This window comes from Bos grunniens, chromosome 19 (assembly GCF_055505025.1).
Source record: "Bos grunniens cultivar Pamir isolate PY7600 chromosome 19, Bosgru_T2T1.0, whole genome shotgun sequence".
NCBI lineage: Eukaryota > Metazoa > Chordata > Mammalia > Artiodactyla > Bovidae > Bos > Bos grunniens.
In genome coordinates, this window is record NC_141183.1 from 48,920,622 (window position 1) to 48,940,804 (window position 20,183).

The following is a 20,183-nucleotide window of genomic DNA, read 5'->3' on the forward strand; positions in this document are numbered from 1 at the left end:
TCTAATTGTCATCTATTAAGTTGGTGCAAATGTAATTGCGGTTTTGAACTGAATTTCAAATCATTATAACTAGGTTCAAACACATCTTTTGACAACAGTAGAAGCTGTTATAATCAACCATTTTGGCCAACGACAGATAAGTTTGTTTATTCCTGTAGCATAAAAATCCATGCTTCTGGATTCGATGAAAGTTTGGAAAGCATTTTCTGCCTTCTACTGGTTATGGAAGCATTTTCCCTGCAAAAAGTTGTCGAGATGCTTGAAGAAGTGGTAGTTGATTGGCAGGAGGTCAGGAGAATGTGGCAAATAAGGCAAAACTTTGTTGCCTAATTCATTCAACTTTTGAAGCGTTGGTTGTATGGTGTGTGGTTGGGCCCTTTCTGTTGACCAATGCCAGCTGCAGGCATTGCAGTTTTTGGTGCAATCAATTTGCTGGGCATACTTCTCAGATGTAACGGTTTTGCTGGGATTCAGAAAGCTGCAGTGGATCAGATGGTCAGCAGGCTACCAGATAGCGACCATGGCCCTGTTTTGGTCCAAGTTTGACCTGGGAAGTGCTTTGAAGCTATTTCTCAGTCCATCTACTGAACTGGTTGTCACCAGTTGTCATATAAAATCCACTGTTTGTCATAATTCACAATTGCATTGAGAAATGGTTTGTTGTTGTGTAAGAGATGATGACACTTCAAAATGATTTTTTTGATTTGCAGTCAGCTTATGAGGCATCCACTTATCAAGCTTTTTCACCTTTCCAGTTTGCTTCAACTGCCTAGTAATCATAGAATGGTCAACATTGAGTTCTTCAGCAACTTCTCATGTAGTTGGAAGAGGATCAGCTTTGATGATCCTCGCAGTTGGTCGTTGTCGACTTCTGATAGCCAGCCACACACATCTCATCTTCAAGGCTCTCATTTCCTTTGCAAAACATCTTGACCACCTCTGCACTAATGTGTTCATTAGCAATTCCTGGGCCACATGCATTGTTGATGTCGTGCGTTGTCTCTGCTGCTTTATGACACATTTTGAATAAGAAAATTGCCCGAACTTGCCTTTTGCCTAACATCATTTCCCTAGTCTAAAATAAATGTAAAATAGACATCAAATAATAAGTCAGTTAGCAAAAAAAAGTGAGAAATGTGCATTAAAATGATGTATAACATAATCACATTTATTTGAGTGTATTACAGTATCAAATAGCAAAGTTCAACAATGCAAAACCACAATTATTTTTGCACCAACCACATAAAATGCCACTGACCTTCTAGTGTACTAGAAGCTTAAAGCCATAATTTTTCTCAGTGTTTTTAACTTTATCATTGCAGTGAATGCATTGTAAAATTACTAAAACTAGATAATCATTTTCCATTATTAGTATGTCATCACATTAAGTAGTTTTTTAGGCTTTAACATCTCAAGTCTCAAAAAGTTATCTTGAATTGTGAATGTTCTTAAAAGAGTTTTTGAATAGCTTGCTTGGAAATGTGCATGTGTGCTAGTGATAGTCCAGACAATGCTGCCCAATAGAAATATAATGCGGGTCAGCAGTGAGCTACAGATGTAATTTAAAATTTTTTAGTAGCTACATTAAAAAAATAAGTTAATTTTAATAATAAATTTTATTCTAATATATCAAAAATATTTTATCATGTTATTAGTATAGAAATTGAGATATTGCACATTCTTTTTTTCATATGAAGACTTCGAAATCCATTTTGTATTTTACGTTTAGAGTACATGTCAGTTTAGGTTCTCCATATTTCAGAAGATCAACAAACAGCTGCATATAGCTAATAAATGCTGTATTGGACAGTGCAGCTCTAGAATGATAGATTCTTGGTCTTCTGAAATGTTGATAAGTACTGAATCCAGAAAGCCTTTTTACCACACCTATATGGAATGGGAGGAAATAGAACATAAATACTGAAACTTCCCTGTGGTTCAGTGGTTAGGACTTCTCCTTCCAATGTAGGTGGTACAAGTTCATCTCTGGTTGGGGAGCAAAGATCCCACATGCCTTGTGACTGAGAAGCCAAAACAAAACAGAAACAAAAAAGATTTTTAAAATGGTCCACATCAAAAAGATCTTAAAAAAAAAGAACAAATAGAGCTACTGTTGAGAAATGGGATCTAAATCCACTTGAGTCATTTATGTTTGGAATTAATATTAGTCTGGCGTGCTGCAGTCCATGGGGTCACAAAGATTCGGACACAACTGAGCAACTAAACTGAACTGAATGTTGGTCTTCATATCCAAAAAATTACATTCTGGACTACTGGTATGAAAAATCAAACATAGTTTTTTTAAGAACTAATCTTTTTCAACTTTAGCTATGTTGCTTTTTCTCTCTCGGTATTGAGTTTTCTGAGAATAAAAATTCCTGGATTCCCCTGTTACTTTTGGAAGTTTTAGTCCTTGAATATAGATATATTTGGAGTTTTAAAAATTAAATTTTGGAAATAGAGATTCTGTCGAAGAACATTTTCTTTCTTGACAAGCACCTGAAATTAAATCTGATTGTCTTCTCTAAGTATGTAATGCTGTAACAGTGAAGGAACCCTCAGTCTACCCTTGAGTAGGCTTCTCATCATTTTGAACCTGGGACAACCATTTCTGTAGTTGAGTCAAGAATATACAGTTGATTTTCTTATGCAGGGGACACTCAGTCATAAATTTGAGTATGGTTATATTGTGTCTGTAGTAAATACCTCTACTTCTTTACTTTAAAACATTCTTCAGGAATTCTTTGTGTGTACAGTTTTGCTTTTCCTGGGAAGAGAAAAAATTTGTTGTGGCAAACACCTTGACTCAGATGTTCATATGCCTTCATGTCTTAATTTGCTAGTGAGGCCTTAGCTTAGTTTATAGAAAAGGGACTTGTAACTTGACTGAAGATTTGAAAGAAAGATTCGTAACCAAAGGCCCGTCTTCTGTTAACTGATTTGGTAGTGGTACTATTTGAGGTTTGTTTACTGTATTTAATACAATGTTTCCTGGTAAGGAACTGTAATTAATTGAACTTTGTTAATAAGGAAAGAAAAGTGTTGAAATACTGGAAATTGAAAGAAAGCCCCACATAAAATCATAGATTATCTAGACAAGTGCTTCACTAACTGTAATATACATACGAACTCCTTGGGGATCTTACTAAAATGTAGATTCTGATTCAGTAGGTCTGGGTGTGCTTGCTTTTCTGAGACACTTCTAGGCTCTGCCTTTGTTGCTATTCTATAGACCACCTTTCAGATAGTAAGGATGGAGACCAGCAATCCCTAACCTTTTTGGTACCAGGGACTGACTTCATGGAGGACAATTTTTCCGTGGACTGAGGATTAGGGGGATGGTTTGGGGATGATTGAAGTACATTACATTTATTGTGTACTTTATTTCTAATCTAATGCTGCTGCTAATCTGACAGGAGGTACTGGTTGGGGATCCCTGGTGTAGACCCTTATTTTGTGAAAGAGGAAACAGAAGCCAAGGGAGAATTACTGACTGATCTATGTTTTCAAGATTGATTAGTGATAGTTAAGACTATATATCTTGAGTCTCTTAATTTGAAGACTGGTACTTATTTAATATACTGTGTTTGAAGTGTTCAGCTGTTGAATTCTCAAAGTGCTCAGTAATGATGACTTAAGTTAAAATATTATTATATGGAGGAATAGGAGATTATAAACCTATTCAGATATTTATTTTATATCCCTTTATATTTTACAGGGAGTATGTCCTTTTTTTTTTCCCCTTCTTATTTGTTCAAAGTTGTATTGCTGGCCAGAATAGATATTCCAGGAACTAGATGATGTATGAAATTGTGTATTTTCCCCCCATTGCAGCCAGATATGAACAGTTTGATTCTTGGTTAAGGTGACAGCAAAATAATTCAGTGGTATCTCTTCCAGCACTTAGTTGTGAAAAATTTCTATTTAAAAAAAACAACAACAACTTTATTCTGGGTATTTTAATGTCCTGACATAGGAATATGGGCTTTATATTTTCACTACTTCTTTTATCATCATTTCTAATGATCATATGATCATCTTTGAAGAAATCTGAGATATCTTGTTTCTAATAAGATTTTTAGCAGTTTAATCTCAGAACTCTGGCTTCCTTTCCCTAAAGAGTTAAGCAGTGATAAAAAAGGCCATTTAGAAGTATGGGTTGATGGGAGGGCTTGGGTAATGTTCTGAAAGAGAGGTCTTAGATACTCAACAGGAAACTATGTACTTGAAAGACCTGAGCTTCTCTTTGTCTGCATAGCCTTGAAATAGGCTTATTCTCCTTTTTAGATTTCCTGGGTATCAAATAAAAATTAATAGCAAATTGAGATGCTTGTGTCTATAACTGTATACCAGTTTCAAGGGAAATTTTTTTTTTTTAACATCAAGGTAGTTAGAATAGACTTAAAAAATTCTTTCTCATTTATTCAGAGGATTTTTCTCAGGATGGCTCAGAAAACCCATCTTGATGGCAGAGTTATTATTAAAGGGACATTAGTACATTGGAGAAGGAAATGGCAACCCACTCCAGTGTTCTTGCCTGGAGAATCCCAGGGACGGGGGAGCCTGGTGGGCTGCTGTCTATGGGGTTGCACAGAGTCGGACACGACTGAAGCGACTTAGCAGCAGTACATTGGAATAGTTTCTTGGGTTATAGTAGAAGATGAGTAGTAGTAGAAAATTAGGTATCACTATCTGAAAACTTGTTGATTATTTTTATGTCCGTATCAGCACATGAATCTTAGAAGATAATATGGTTCAGTTAAGAGAAACAGACTTTTAATGTATGAGTATTTAAAGAGTTCCTTGATAAGAGAACTTCTTATATAAAGCTATGCACACAAGGGGCATTGACTTAATGGCAGTGGAAATTGCCAGTTAAAGTCATTTCTTGTGGAGTGTGTAGCATTCTGTCTCTGACATAGTCTCCTGATTGGTGTGCAGAGCATGGGTTGGCTTGAATTTCAGCAGTTCTGTGATGAGATCTAGCATATGCCAATTTAAAGTTATACTTTCTGCTAGCTCATTTTGCTAGGTATCTGAATGATTTGAATTTTTAAGACTGCTTTCATTCAGTCTCACTTTTGTGTGTATTTGTACCTCGCTTTTTCCCTCATCTCATAAAACCCACTGTTTGATATCACAGTAGAACATAGTGCTCAAGCTTTTTCCTCTCCCATTCTGTCAAAATTTTAACCTTGCTTTTTATTCTTCTAGGCCTTTTCCTTTTTCTCATATTTAACAAAAATATCCCCTTGGAAAGAATGTTTGCTCTAGTTTAGCATTCTTCCTGTTGTGTCTTCAGTTTAAGTTGATTTGAATAGTATCCCTTTGGCTTGGGGTTGGGAAGATTTTAAAGTAAGAGTATATTAGATATGTTCTGTAATGCTCTTGAAAAGGCACCCTTGTGGAAATAGATCCTTGGGAAAACATTTAGGTGAAAACAACATTTTGAAGTCTATGAAATGAAATTTACTGGAAAGTTAGAGGTGCTACTGTTTCCTGGGCACTCTACTTGAGACAGTTAAGTGTAGATTGAGCCCAGGGCTCAGCACATTAGAGACTTAAGGAAGAAATCATTTCTTCAATTTTTCCTCTGCAGTGGTGGTGACCGCGGTGGCTTCAAAAATTTTGGTGGTAAGTGCTGAGTATCCCAAAATGTTTCAGTGGAAATGCTATATAAATCTAAAAGCCACCAATATCCCGCAGACGTAGTCTAAGCCCTTTCTTATTCTGTTGAGGCTGGTGTGTGTTGTGTGCTTTAAAAAGTTATATACATATTTATCTCAAAATATTAAAAAGACAAAGTTGATCTCAAATAGTCCAATGGGTTTCTACACAGTGAATTTGCATGAGAGTCTGTGGTGACCAATGAATGAGACCGTCACTGGATTTTGTCAATAACGTTTTTTAATAAAGGTAGCTGACATGGTGTTTTAAAATTACTAGGGTTTTCCAATCAGCCTTCACAATCAGAGCTTAACAAAAGTGATACTAGCATAACGCCAAAGTGGCTGGTGCCGTCTGGGACAAGCTTAAGGGAATATTGACATTCATCTTGATTTCTTAAACTTTTAATAAAACTTAGTTTATATATTTACTTTGTAAATCTGTGATGGTTACTTACAAGGATTTTGAAAGTATTGACTTTTCATGCCTTGGTTATTATTACTGTTTTAAATGATTTCTAATGAGTCGCCTTAAATAGCTTTCTTTTTCTTTCTCTTTTCTTTTCCCTTAGGTCACAGGGATTATGGACCCAGACCAGATGCTGGTAAGGTTTATAATAGTTTGTGACTTTGCCATTAAGGAAATCTTAGTTTTCCATTTTTTCAAAGGAAGAATATGTGTGTTTGGAAGAGTTAGGACAGGAGGAAGATTTGACTTGATAGTATTGCCAGAACCAGGAAGCTTCCCTTTTAAAGATGTTCCAGCAAGAAAAATTCAAGGGGTTTGGAAAGTTTGCTAAGGAAAATCACTGTTTGTGCTTTCCGCTGCTCCCTCCTCTTGCTTTTGTGAAGAAACACTTGATTTTGTGTTGCTCATTAGCATTATTTATTTAATGACTATATATCAGGTACAAGAGGATTCGTATCATTGGGGAATTAGAAGTAGAATAGCTGTGTTGAAGAAAATATGTTGGAATAATAGTCTGCTTAATGGGCCTAAGAAACCTGAAATCATATATGAGAGAGTTGTCTTATTCTGCGCAGAGGTCCCTAATTTCACATGCCTTTTTATTTTCAAATGAGGTTCATGGCTACCTGGAGCCTTTTGAAAGTTATGATTTAGATATTATTAAAAATTTGAGTTAAAAAATTTTAATATATATTGAAATCAGAACTTGGTTTTTATTAAGATGCTAAAGTACTCTATGTGGATGTCAGTTTCTGAATTATCTCTTGATGGACTGAATTTTTGTACATCTTTCTTACTTTGTTGTACTAATCCAAAAGTATGTGAGTAAGGTAAGGTGTGTGTCATGGTGCCCCTAATTATCTCATGAGTATTAACATATTCTGGTTAAGGTACATAGATTACGTAAGAAGTCCACACTCCAGTATCATTTGTCTCTTATTTATACCCTCTGGTATATATAAAGCTTATTACAGTGAATGGGAAGTGAGCAATTCTGCTGGCTTGCTTGGAAGTCCAGAGTGTCAGATTCGGGGAATTTCTACCAGAAAGCCTTAAAAGTATTGATTAGCCAGAAAGAATTAAAGCCCTCCGAAGAAAGGAATGCTACTTTATACTGACTTTCTTCATCTCTTCCTGAGCTTGAGTCCTGTATCTGAATTTGAAGAGTAAGATTTATAAGATCTTCAAAGTGTGGACTTGAGCCACTTTTCATGAAGTTTAGTTGTAAGAATTGACCTACCAAACAATTACTGTGACCACTTTGTATGTTTATCATAAGAGGTTTCCTGTATTGGTCCCTCTTCCTTTTGGTCATAGAAATGGTTGAATATTGGACAATAAATTACTGTTCTTGGTTACTAAACAGGATATAGTTAAACCTAAGCAGTATATAAAATTAATCATATATATTTTTTTTCCTTTAGATTCAGAATCTGATAATTCAGATAACAACACAATCTTTGTACAAGGACTAGGGGAGGGTGTGTCTACAGATCAAGTGGGGGAGTTCTTTAAACAAATAGGAATCATCAAGGTGAGTTAGAAGTTGGCTTATGTTGCAAATCTCATAATTATTAACATTCTGGTTAAGATACATAAATAATGTAAGAAGTCCACACTCCAGTATCACTTGTCTCTTAAAATTCCCTGATGCATGTGTTCACCCCTGGCTGTAGGCCTTTGGTAAATTTGCTAAATGCATAAAGATTTTATTCCTTGCTTTGTGTTTACCTTTCCGCAGCCTTCCACAGCTTTGGTTTTCAATCTTAGTACTCTAAACATAGTCTCTGCCTACCTCCTAAAATTGTGAGAACCAAATGAAATTGTGTGAACATTTTTATATTCTGAAATAACAACATATGAAAACCCAAGTTATTACAAACAACTTTTTATGTTGGTATTTAATGTCTGCTATATATTTGCCCAATATAATAATGCTTTATTTCATAACTTTATTGTACTTAAGCGTCTTGTGCACTGTTTCATTAATAAATTTTCATCTTCAACTAGAAAGCGGCATTTAGAGCAATGTTAGTAGATTATAGCATTTGCCTGAAATCAGGTTTTTTTGGGTGTCTATGAAATTACTTGAATTTTTTTTCCGCCTCTTGGGGAGCAGACATTTCTTAAGAAATTAACACATTAAATATGTTAAAAAAATTATCATAGTTTTGAAAAGTAAAAATTCTTGTCTTCCACTCCCTTCTCAGCCAAATCCAGTGTGTACGCCTTATTGGTAATTTATTTGCTTGGTGAACGTTCTTCTTGGTTTTTTTTTTTTTTTTTTAGTTTTACAAGGTAAATGTTTGTATGAAGCATTATGTTTATTTCTTTGTGGGTTTGAGGAAATTATATATGGATAAAACAGTATGACGTATCATTTTTATAGTTTGCTTTTCACTTAATGTATTTTAGATTTTCCTTTTCAGAACCTACAGATAACTTCACTTTTATGTTAAGTTGGTAGTATTTATAGTATGGATATGTGAATTCCTTTAAAAAATTAAGTTTTTAATTTTCTGTGTGGTTCATCACTTTTTCTTAAAATACTAACACCAGCTTGTTCGTTCCTCAGACAAATAAAAAGACTGGAAAACCAATGATAAATCTATACACAGACAAGGACACAGGAAAGCCAAAAGGGGAGGCAACAGTATCGTTTGATGACCCTCCTTCAGCTAAGGCAGCCATTGACTGGTTTGATGGTATACCTCATTCATATACTTTCAGTGTGTGGTTTTGATAAATGTTTTCTGGTCTTGAAGTCAAAATACGTTCTGGTAGACAATGATTATCTTCATATTTACTTTTTTAGATATCCTATTGAGAATACAGGCCAGAATTCTTATATACCTTTGGAAGTGAGATGAACTGTTTCTTTGTCTAAAATATTTCCTAATGTCATCCTTTGTGCTTGAGGCCACCCTCATAGAAATGTGAAGGGTTGGCCTGGTTAACTATATTCTTTTAAAATTTAGGTTAATTTCCCTTCAAATACAATGTTAATATGTAGTAGAAGACTTGTACAATAAGACATTTTTCCCCCTGAAAATAAGAAAATATTAAAAAATAGAAGAAAGGAGTAAAGCTTCCATAGTCTATATAGAGAAAACTACTGGTATTTCTTCCAGCTTTTTAAAATGTATTTTAAAAATAGTTTTATCATTCTACGCCAAATGTAGTTTTGTCTCATGCTTTTATTTCCTTGATGTCTTATCATTTATTGTTTTTGTTGTACCTTATATTGGGGCTTCCCAGGTGGCGCTAGTGGGGAAGAACCCACCTGCCATTGTAGGAGAATAACACTGCATGCTTACTGTAGTTTATGAGCTAGGCACAGTTCTAAGAACTTTATGTGCATTAACTCAGATCTTCACAGTAACCCTGTTAGTTTTTTTTTATTGCTTTTATTACCATCTTACAGATGATGAAACTCAGGCAGAGAGATAAGTAATTTCCAAGATCACAGAAGAAGTGTAGAGTTAGGGCTCAAATTCAGGCAGTTGGGCTGCACTGTCTCTGAAGAAGTAAATTGTGTCTGATTGATAGGCACATGTGGTTTCTCCCAGTTCCAAGATTATTGCACCTGTGTCTTCCAGTACATAGTTGCATTTTAATCTTTTATTCTGCTGCTGCTGCTGCTGCTGCTGCTAAGTCGCTTCAGTCCTGTCCGACTCTGTGCGACTCCATAGACGGAAGCCCACCAGGCTCCCCTGTCCCTGGGATTCTCCAGGCAAGAACACTGGAGTGGGTTGCCATTTCCTTCTCCAATGCATGAAAGTGAAAAGTGAAAGAGAAGTCGCTCAGTCGTGTCCGACTCTTAGCGACCCCATGGACTACAGCCTACCAGGCTCCTGCATCCATGGGATTTTCTAGGCAAGAGTACTGGAGTGGGGTGCCATTGCCTTCTCCGAATCTTTTGCTCTAAGCACATCTTATCCTCTTGCCTTTGAAAAGCCAGGTCCATCCTCCCTCACTTCTCTGTTTCGTAGTTTCTGTGACTCATAAAACTATTTAGCTTATAATAGGTTAAAACAGTTACTCTGTCTTTCCCTCATAGGGCAAATGAGCCTCTTAACAGAAACTCCATAGCTCAGATCTTAATTACCAGGTCTTTGTAGAGCTTTTAAAATATTTATCCATGGTTTGTTTCCTATGTCAAAGAGCTTGCTATACCATTTGACACTGTGGAAGGTTGCCAGTCACAGCAATTAGAATTTGCTGAGGGGGCTAAGACTCCTAGATTTATAACTATTTTATGAATCCTTGGGCACCTTTTTCTGATATGTCTGTTCTCTTGTTTAATATATAAAGTGAAAAGGCTACTTTTGTCTCCAAGGCCCTGGGACAGCAGAATATGTGCATATGTACATGCATATAAATTCACAAATGCACACATTATTTTTAAAGATAACTACCTCAGATGGTACCAACAGTATATAGTAAAAATTGAGTTTCCTTTCTACCTTTTCACCTACTGAGAGTTAAGCAACAATAGGCAGTGTATAAATAGGCATATGTGTGCATATGCATGCATGCACACACACACACACACACACACACACACACACACTCATTCCCTTAAAAAAAGAAATGGTCGCATACTACATTCATTGGCTTTCATGTAAAAATGATTAGACATGAGCTTTTTTTTGCTCAGTAAGAAGTGACTGTCTCCCAGTGACAAATTTGTTCTATTCAGTAGATTGTGTCATATTTTAGTACAGTTACCTTGACTCTTGAACGCTACTGTGTTTGAATTTCTGTGAGAACGTGTGAGTTATTTCTCTGAAATTAAAAATTTCCGAGGCAGTTTTATATTTTGTTAAGAGGTGGAAATGTGGAGTAGCATTTCTTCAAAACTATTTTTGTTTTGTTTTGTTTTGTTTTTTAGGAAAAGAATTCCACGGCAATATCATTAAAGTGTCCTTTGCCACCAGAAGACCTGAATTCATGAGAGGAGGTGGAAGTGGAGGTGGGCGACGAGGTAAGATTCTTGTTCACAGGCATTACACAAAGGGTTAGATTTTCTGTCTTAAAGTGAGATACAGAATAGAAGATGAGGTAAATAAAGTGTTATAACAACTACGAAAGGATGGAAAAAGGTTCTAGAAATCCCTTTGGAAAGCTATATAATGCAGTTTGTTTCAGTTGAAAATTAGGAGGCAGTTTAACTGATTCCTAATTTGGTAGTTAATCTGACCTGTTTGTGAGTTCCCTGATACAGTTACTGCCAACTTATTTCTGTTGTGTCTTAATTTCTTAAATTTGGAATATGTCTTCTCACCTAATCTTTATCACTGAGATTCTCAAACTGAGGAGGGTACTGTAGAAATGAAGTTTCTTAGTGCATTATTTGAACTATAATGTGCACCTTGGAGCTTCTTCCATATTTCCTGTGTTGACTGAATAAGTAAAACCCCAAATCAGAGAATCATGGAGTTCTGCCATAAGAGGTTAATTTGCGGGGAGCAGCCCAGTTATTGATGAACACGTAGTTCTTTCATCTGATGCTTTTCCTCTGCTTTGTTAATATCTGCTACTGATTCTTCCCTCCTCCTTACTTACCCAGGCCGTGGAGGATATAGAGGTCGTGGAGGCTTTCAGGGGAGAGGTGGAGACCCCAAAAGTGGGGACTGGGTTTGCCCTAATCCGTAAGTATCCCATTTATTTTGGTGGATGTAGGAGTTGGGATTGGATTTGGAAGGTGCAAGAGGGGGTTCTGAATCCATTGCAAACTGTTGAGCATTTTATTTTTCTTCTTTCTTAGGTCGTGTGGAAATATGAACTTTGCTCGAAGGAATTCTTGCAATCAGTGCAATGAGCCCAGACCAGAGGACTCTCGTCCCTCAGGAGGAGGTGGGTCAGCCTTAACGGCATCTGCTTCTAATCTTTTGACTAGCATTAAGGAGGCTTTCCATGATTCTGCTGGCCTTACTGGTTTTCATTTCCACCTGCAGATTTCCGGGGAAGAGGCTACGGTGGAGAGAGGGGCTACAGAGGCCGTGGGGGCAGAGGTGGAGACCGAGGCGGCTACGGTGCAGACAGAAGTGGGGGTGGCTATGGAGGAGACAGAAGTGGTGGTGGCTACGGAGGAGACAGAAGTGGGGGTGGCTATGGTGGAGACAGAAGTGGGGGTGGCTATGGTGGGGACCGAGGAGGTGGCTATGGTGGGGACCGTGGTGGGGGCTATGGAGGAGACCGAGGAGGCAACTATGGAGGAGACCGAGGTGGCGGCTATGGTGGAGACCGAAGCGGCGGCTATGGTGGAGACCGTGGCGGCGGTTATGGTGGAGACCGAAGTGGCGGCTATGGTGGAGACCGAGGCGGAGGCTATGGAGGAGACCGAGGAGGCTATGGAGGAGACCGAGGAGGCTATGGTGGAGACCGAGGAGGCTATGGAGGAGACCGAGGAGGCTATGGTGGAGACCGAGGAGGCTATGGAGGAGACCGAAGTGGGGGGGGTTATGGAGGAGACCGTGGTGGTAGCGGAGGCTACGGTGGGGACCGAAGTGGAGGCTATGGAGGAGACAGGAGTGGTGGCGGCTACGGAGGAGACCGAGGTGGAGGCTATGGAGGAGACCGAGGTGGCTATGGAGGCAAAATGGGAGGAAGGTGAGTATTAGAATGTATTCGCTAATGTTTCTACCTCACTGCTCCTAGATTTTAGAATCTAAGCCCCTTTCATCACATTTTCTTCTTGTCCAGTTTTTTATGACTTGAATTTCCCATTGTCAGCTCTTTCAGTTAGGATGGAGAAGATCCATTTAGTTCCCTACTTAGTAATTTCCAAAATTTATTTTGTTTTGGAAATTCTTGAGATCTTTATATTTGAATAATGTATGATAGGTGTGTGCATTCTTATAGCTAAAGATAATAGAGATTGAGAGATGATTTGAAACTGTGTAAATCAGGGATTCTTTTTTTTTTTTTTACCAAGTTTTTTGTTTATTGATCTTGTTCTGCCAAACTTGGCATCAACTTTTTCTCTTGCTTGCTATATGGTGCACTCCCTCCTAAGTTCTTATATATTCTCCAGATTTGTTTCATTTTATACAAATGAAGACAGTAATAGTTAACAGTAATTCTGACCTTGAAAATGCTTCTTAAAACCTAACATTTTCTATCAACATTCTTATCTCTTTCCCAAATTTTCTGATCTTAATCTGAGGGGCAAGCATACCTTTTATAGGGGTGTGCTTTTTCAGTCACATGTGCTACCTTGCAGCTGTTTCTTTGGAGATTGTTACACTTTTTCCAGAATAAAAATCACTGGTGGTACTGATGGGAGTGTGCGATGCACGTGAAAGGTGTAGAGGCAGAAAGAGTTGAGTAACCAGTGATGGAAAATAATTTCAATTACTGTACTAAGCTTCTCTATGTCAGAAACAGTATAGGGCAGCCAGAATTAGTATAGCATAGAGTTAAGAGCACAGAGTTTGGAGACAGACTATCTTCTTTGAAATCCTGGCCCCACCACTTATTATTAGCTGTGTGACTTAAAGTAAGTTACTTAACTCTTTAGAGCATCATATTCTCATCTGTAAAATAGGGCTAATGGCATTTAGCTCTATTTTGTGGAGTTGTATTAGATTATATTACAGCTGGCCATGATAATCACTGAATAATTGTTACCTATTAGTAATGATCATCTACTGAATACTTCTTGCTGCCAAGTCGCTTCAGTCGTGTCCGACTCTGTGCGACCCCATGGACTGCAGCCTACCAGGCTTCTCCGTCCATGGGATTCTCCAGGCAAGAACACTGGAGTGGGTTGCCATTTCCTTCTCCAACTGAATACTTCTTAGTGTGTGGCAAATTGTGTGAAACTGTCTTTGTATACTGGAGTTCCAGTCCCTCTGTCAACCCCAGGAGTAGATGTACTTTCCATTTTATGGAATAAGAAATGTTAGGTAACTTTTCCAAGATCACATAATAAGTGGCAGATCCAGAATTCTTACATGAATGTGTTTGCTTGCTTATTCCAGTAATCTACTCTCTTTAGAGTGCTGGAATGGCAAGGTCTCCAACCTGAAATACCACAGTGGTTTAGTCTTTATTCTAGATGAAAAAATTTTTAAGAGAATTAGTCACAGCAAAGCTTCTAGGAACTTTGTGTGTCTTAAAGCTGATAAATTAGACATTTAGTAAGCACCTTCTAGAAGTAGAGAAATACACTAGGCATATTGTCATCCTTATAGAAATTTGTCAAGCAGATGCTAGTCAACAGCATCCTGAAGAAGGGTCTGATGCTCCCACTTGGTAGAAAATTAGAATTTAGTCTGGCTCTTTATTTTTCATTCCTAGAAACGACTACAGAAATGATCAGCGCAACCGACCATACTGATGACTGTTTTGAATGTTCCTTTGTCTCTGACAAGATCCATAGAGAAATTGCCAGAGTTTGCCTGCTGCTTTCCTCGTGGCCTCTTCTTGGGTAGTGAAATTAAGTGACATTTGAATTTTTATTTGGGTGGGAGGGTGGGGACAGTTTTTCTTTTAGAAATGTCAGTTGAAATATCCCCCTTTAGGTTCCAGCCTTCTCCTTCTCAACTCTTGAAGCTAAGTGCGTTGTAAAATATTGCCAAAATGGAAAGTGTTTTGTAATACTGCAATAAAGAATGCTTGTTTTGTGGACTTTTGTACATTAGTGCATTGTTTGGTCACGTAGGGTGCAGTTGCAGCAGACTTGAACCCTAAAGAATTAGGAAATGAATTCTACTTCATGAAATTAAAATGTTACTTCCAACAATATTTATTGATCTCCTACTCCGTTAAAAATAGTAGTTTCCAAGCATGACTGTGTGTCTGAACCACCCGAGGAGGTTGTAAAAATGCCAAATTCCTAGGCCTCATCCCAGGTCTGCTGGATTAGAAACCGGTGGGATGCGGGGAGGTAGAGCTGGGAATCTTATTTTAAGATCACCAGGTAATTTTGATATAGTTAGTTGACAGCTGAGTATCATTTATTTAGGGGAGTGTTCTAGATGCTGGGAATATGGAGGTACAAGAGCTGTGTAGAAGAGTTAGGGTTTGACAAGCCAGGGTTAAGATACCAATGTACAGAGCATGTTATTTGACATCTTTACAATATTCTCCTATCCTTACCAGGGATAAGGTACTGCATCAATGCTGGACATATTGCTCATCAAGCAAACAGATAGTGTATAGTTTGATAAGGGCCACAGTAAGAATAAATGCAAGGTCCTTTGATGGCTGGTTGAAAGGATACTTAACTGGTCAGGTGGGGTTGGGAAGGCTTGATGAGTATTGAAAGAAGACTAGGAAATTGGTTAAAGTAAAGAGGCTGGGGTGAGGAAATGATGTTCCAGCAGAAAACTGACATGAATAAATCAAAGAGTTAACAGAATGAAGAACAGGCTATTTACTTGAAAACTGTATGATTGTAATTGGAAGAAGGAATTTAAGAATGGGCATGCAAAAGTTAAGATGGAGAGGTAAACCAGCTCCATGATAAGGTCCTTACATTTCGTTTTCCCCACGCCTCCATATGGAGGCGTCATTAAAACATTTTAAGCAGGGGAGTGGCCTGACCTGAGTGGCATCAACGGAAAATTCTGGCTGCCTTGTAGAGAGGTTGGACTGGAGACAGAGTGGTACACCAGGTGAGAGATGATACTGGTCTGAGCTCAGATAGTGACTGGACAAGGAGGTAATAGATTTGAGAAATGAAGGGGGAAATTTGACGAGATCTGGCTGGATGTCAGAAGTAGTGGGCGGAGAAGGCAATGGCAACCCACTCCAGTACTCTTTCCTGGCAAATCCCATGGACGGAGGGGCCTGGTGGGCTGCAGTCCATGGGGTCGCTAAGAGTCGGACACGACTGAGCGACTTCACTTTCACTTTTCACTTTCATGCATTGGAGAAGGAAGTGGCAGCCCACTCCAGTGTTCTTGCCTGGAGAATCCCAGGGACGGGGGAGCCTGGTGGGCTGCCGTCTCTGGGGTCACACAGAGTCAGACACGACTGAAGCGACTTAGCAGCAGCAGCAGGCTCCCTCCCCCTACAGTCTTGCACCTCTAAAAACCATTTTTCATACAGTAGCCAACAGTATTATATGTCATGTCTCTTTAAAGTCCTTTCAGTGACCTCCTATTGTATGTAGGCTATAAATTTCTTACCTTGGATTACAAAGCCCTGTGTGATCTGGCCTTTGTCTCTGCCACCTCATTATAGAACATTTATCCATATTAGCCTTCCTTAACCACTGCAGTCCTAGTTCTTAAAGGTACCAAACGTGCTTCTGTATATGGTTTGTCTCGGATTCTCTTTCCTCATGCTTACCTGGCTGACTGCTTCTCACCACAATGTTGGGTCACATCCCACCCTCCCTCCTAGGTCTTTGCTGGCCTTCCTATGTACAATACTTCTTCCAGTCACACTATCATCACCTCTTGTAATGTCATCATAGTACTTAGCACTATGTGAATCTTTTTGTGGTTAATTTTTCTCCATTAGAATGTAAGCTCCAGGAGAGTAGGGAACCTCCTCTTTTGATCACTGTTCTACCCGATTACCTAGAACAGTGTCAGACACAGAATAGGTAGGTACTCAATAAATACTGACTAAATGAATCTATTACAGATTTGAGTCATTAATGTATAAATGGTAATTAAAGGGATGAAGTGGATATGGATAAAGCAAGACAGTAGTGGTTTTTCCATTCTCAGTGAATGCTATAATTAGCTAGAAACTTTTTTACAAGGCAAAAGATGTCTGGGCTCCAATCCAAAACAATGGAATCTAAGAGGCCTGGCACATTTAAAAATCAAAAGCTGCATTTGATTCTGATGGTTTTGGAGACTAGAGAGAAGAGCCTAGGACGAAACCTTGAGAAATACCAACATCTAAAAGATAATAGAAGATATGGAAGCAGACTGAATGACCAGTGAGGTGTCTGTGGAACCCAAGGGAAGAGTGGATTTCAAGGAGAAAAACTACTGATGTCAAGTGCTCGAGTTGGCCAAGCTATATAAAGACTAGGGGCTTTCCTGATAGCTCTGCTGGTAAAGAATCCGCCTGCAAGGCAGGAGACCCCGATTCGATTCCTGGGTCGGGAAGATCCCCCCTGGAGAAGGGATAGGCTACCCAATCCAGTATTGGGCTTCCCTTGTGGCTCAGCTGGGAAAGAATCGCCTGCAATGCCGGAAACCTGGGTTCAGTCATACCTGGCTTCGATTCCTGGGTTGGGAAGATCCCCTGGAGAATCTTACTACCCACTCCAGTATTCTGGCCTGGAGAATTCCATGGACTTCTGGCCTGGAGTATATAGTCCATGGGGTCGCAAAGAGCCGGACTTTGACTTTCACTATAGGAAGCATTTGTTGTTGATAGCAACATGGAGTTGTAAATTATCTTTGCACAGGATTTCTCAACCTTGGTGCTACTCACATTTTGGGTTGGATAATTCTTGGTTGTGAGGGGCCCTCCTGTACTTGGTAGGATGTTTAGCTGCCTCCCTGCCCTCTACAAGACACCAGTAGCAGTCCCCAGTTGTGACAACCAAATGTGTCTCTGGACATTACCAAATGCCCCTGGCTGGTGGGGGCAGGAGGGTGGGGAGGAATTTCTGAGAATCACTGCCTTAGCAAAAGTGGTTTTGGTAGAAAATTGAACCCAAAGGGTAATAAATAATTATTTATAATTAAATAATTTAAAATTTAAATAATTTATAATTAAATAATAGAGAAATGGAGACAGGTGATGTGAACGACGATTTAAGAACTTTGGTTATGAAGGGTGGTTAGAAATAGGATGAGGTAAGAAGGGGCGACATGACCAGGGTATGGGTTTTTATCTTTATTGAGATGGGTGGGAATTGATTATGTTTATGCACTACTTGGAAGGAAGTGGGGATAATTGGTATTTAAATTCCTTGAAGGAATCGCCACACTGGAGGATTTTGCCTCAGGAGAGTGCTTCTTGCATTGTAATTGGAGGTAAGAATAAGTGCAGATGCTGATAAAAGTAACAGATGACCAACATTTGTTGGGAGCTTACTATGTACCAAGCTCTTAATAAGAAATTGGTGTGTGTTAACTCATTTAATTCTTGTAACAATGCTGTGAGGCAAAGAGGTATAGGGAAAAATACTCTTTGAATATGAAATCACAGGAGAGGTGAATGGTGTAAATGATTTTGATTGCTACTGGAAGGGCCTTTCAGAGGATACATTGAGGAACAGAGGCTCTGAAAGGTTAAGCAGCTTACCCAGTATCACATCTCTAGTTAAGTTACAGAGATCAGATACTAACTAGAGTATCTGGCCTTATGCCTGTGCTCTTAACTACTGTGTATAAGGATTCTTACAACAGAGATGGGAAGTATTTGGGGTAATTTTCATCTGATGTCTTTTTTTCCTCCCTGAAGAGAAATTATAACAGTCTACTGAGAGTTGAGGAGGTAATGTGATAGAAAGTTTGAAGAGACTGTAGGAAATGTGACAAGAACAGAGAACGCTTGAAATAACTTGTAGGAAATAGTAAAGTATCGTCACTCATCACCATAAAGTTGCCAGAGAGCAATAAGGGCTCAGTTAAGATAGGAGGCAAGTATTTTGGGGGAGCCAGTCTATGGATGTGTGAATTCTCTCCACCATAATCAGCAACCTGGTTATAGGATCAGAGGCAATTTGATTCAGGGTTGGGAGTTTTATTAGTCAGGGAGAGAGATGCTAGTGGAAGTATGAGGCTAGTGAGGAGAGTGGTTGCTGGATGGGGTCTGGGCTGAGTAGAAATTATAGTGAGAGGGGGCTGGCTAACAGTGTAGGGAAGTCAAGAGCTTAGGGAGGGTTACTGATGAGATTCAAAGGACTGGTAGTGGGGTTAAAAAGAGCTAGATAGATGGGAGATTCGGGTCAGAAAGTATTACAGATGTTCATGAGTATTTTGGAGTTGGAGCCATTCCTGGGGGTGACAAGGGCTAAATGTGGCCACAGAAATGGGTAGCTGGAGTAACTGGAAGGGAAAAGCCTTTGTAGCTGAGCTTAAGGACCAAGGAGCTGAGGTGTCAAGACGGTTGTCCATAGGGATGGTGATAGCAAGACTAAGATTCAGGCAGTGAATGAGAGGAAATAAGGAAGTGGGCAGAGGGTGGGAGAGCTAGTTTGAGCCAAGACCCTTAGGGAAACAATGACAGGAGATCGTGACATTGGGAAGGAATGCAGGAGGTGGAACAACATTTGCCGTTTCAGGAAGAGGCCAGTTCAAGAGCCAGATTTCACTTACAACACAGAGGGGTGAGAAATGTTTGAAGAGGTAGACAGTATAAATCCATTCCCCCCTGCCGCCCCATTAGTGGGAGTATCTAGAGATCCCATTAGAAAGGGAGGAGAAAGGAGGGGTCTTACATTTTGGATGGTGTCGAAAATCAGTCCCAGCAGATCCGGATGGTTGAGAAGAGTGGGCAGTTCAGGCCTCAGAGAAGTTGCTTGGACTAAGCATGTTTCTAAGAACATTGGGTCTAGGTAGCTCTAGTACTGGGAAGACTGGAATGTTGATGGTCTACCAGATGGTAGATGCTGTATGCAGACCTTTATGCTCGTACTGTCTTAAATCTGGTGAGGGCTGGTGGAATTAGGATGGAGGTCCTGCTGAGCAGAGCCTGTGGTATTTGGCTGAATAATGAGACCACCCCCGTACCCCCCCGCCCTGGAGAGATCCAGAAGTGTGGAAGAGGAAGGGTTGGAGATCTGTGGGCAGAACATTGCAGGAGTGGAGAGCCTAAAGTATACAGTAAAGGACTCATTTTGTACCCACAGGCTGTTAAAGTGCAAAAATGTTAGTTGCTCAGTTGTATCCAACTCTTTGTGACCCCATGGACTGTAGCCTGCCAGGCTTCTCTGTCCATGGAATTCTCCAGGCAAGAATACTGGAGTGGGTAGCCATTCCTTTTTCCAGGGCATCTTCCTGACCCAAGGATCAAACCCCAGGCTCTTTCATTGCAGGCAGATTCTTTGCCGTCTGAGCCACCAGGGAAGCCCACTTTTACTTTTCACTTCTACCCACTGTTAAGGCCCAGGGAAATTT

General features: G+C 39.3%; 1 protein-coding gene across 2 annotated transcripts in view; it reads left to right on the forward strand.

The window, feature by feature from the left end:
- Nucleotides 1-14,772, forward strand: part of TAF15 (TATA-box binding protein associated factor 15) — a 30,258-nt gene extending 15,486 nt beyond the window's left edge. The window contains exons 8-16 of one of the 2 annotated variants that reach the window (XM_086360333.1): nucleotides 5,600-5,634; nucleotides 6,239-6,271; nucleotides 7,560-7,669; nucleotides 8,711-8,840; nucleotides 11,030-11,122; nucleotides 11,708-11,789; nucleotides 11,906-11,994; nucleotides 12,096-12,750; nucleotides 14,443-14,772. In XM_086360333.1, the coding sequence (XP_086216459.1) occupies nucleotides 5,600-5,634; nucleotides 6,239-6,271; nucleotides 7,560-7,669; nucleotides 8,711-8,840; nucleotides 11,030-11,122; nucleotides 11,708-11,789; nucleotides 11,906-11,994; nucleotides 12,096-12,750; nucleotides 14,443-14,482 (1,267 nt within the window). In that variant the 3' untranslated portion in view covers nucleotides 14,483-14,772. The remainder of the gene's footprint in view (nucleotides 1-5,599; nucleotides 5,635-6,238; nucleotides 6,272-7,559; nucleotides 7,670-8,710; nucleotides 8,841-11,029; nucleotides 11,123-11,707; nucleotides 11,790-11,905; nucleotides 11,995-12,095; nucleotides 12,751-14,442) is intronic. The other variant, XM_086360334.1, reaches the window with a different exon arrangement.
- The last annotated feature ends 5,411 nt before the right edge of the window (nucleotides 14,773-20,183 follow it).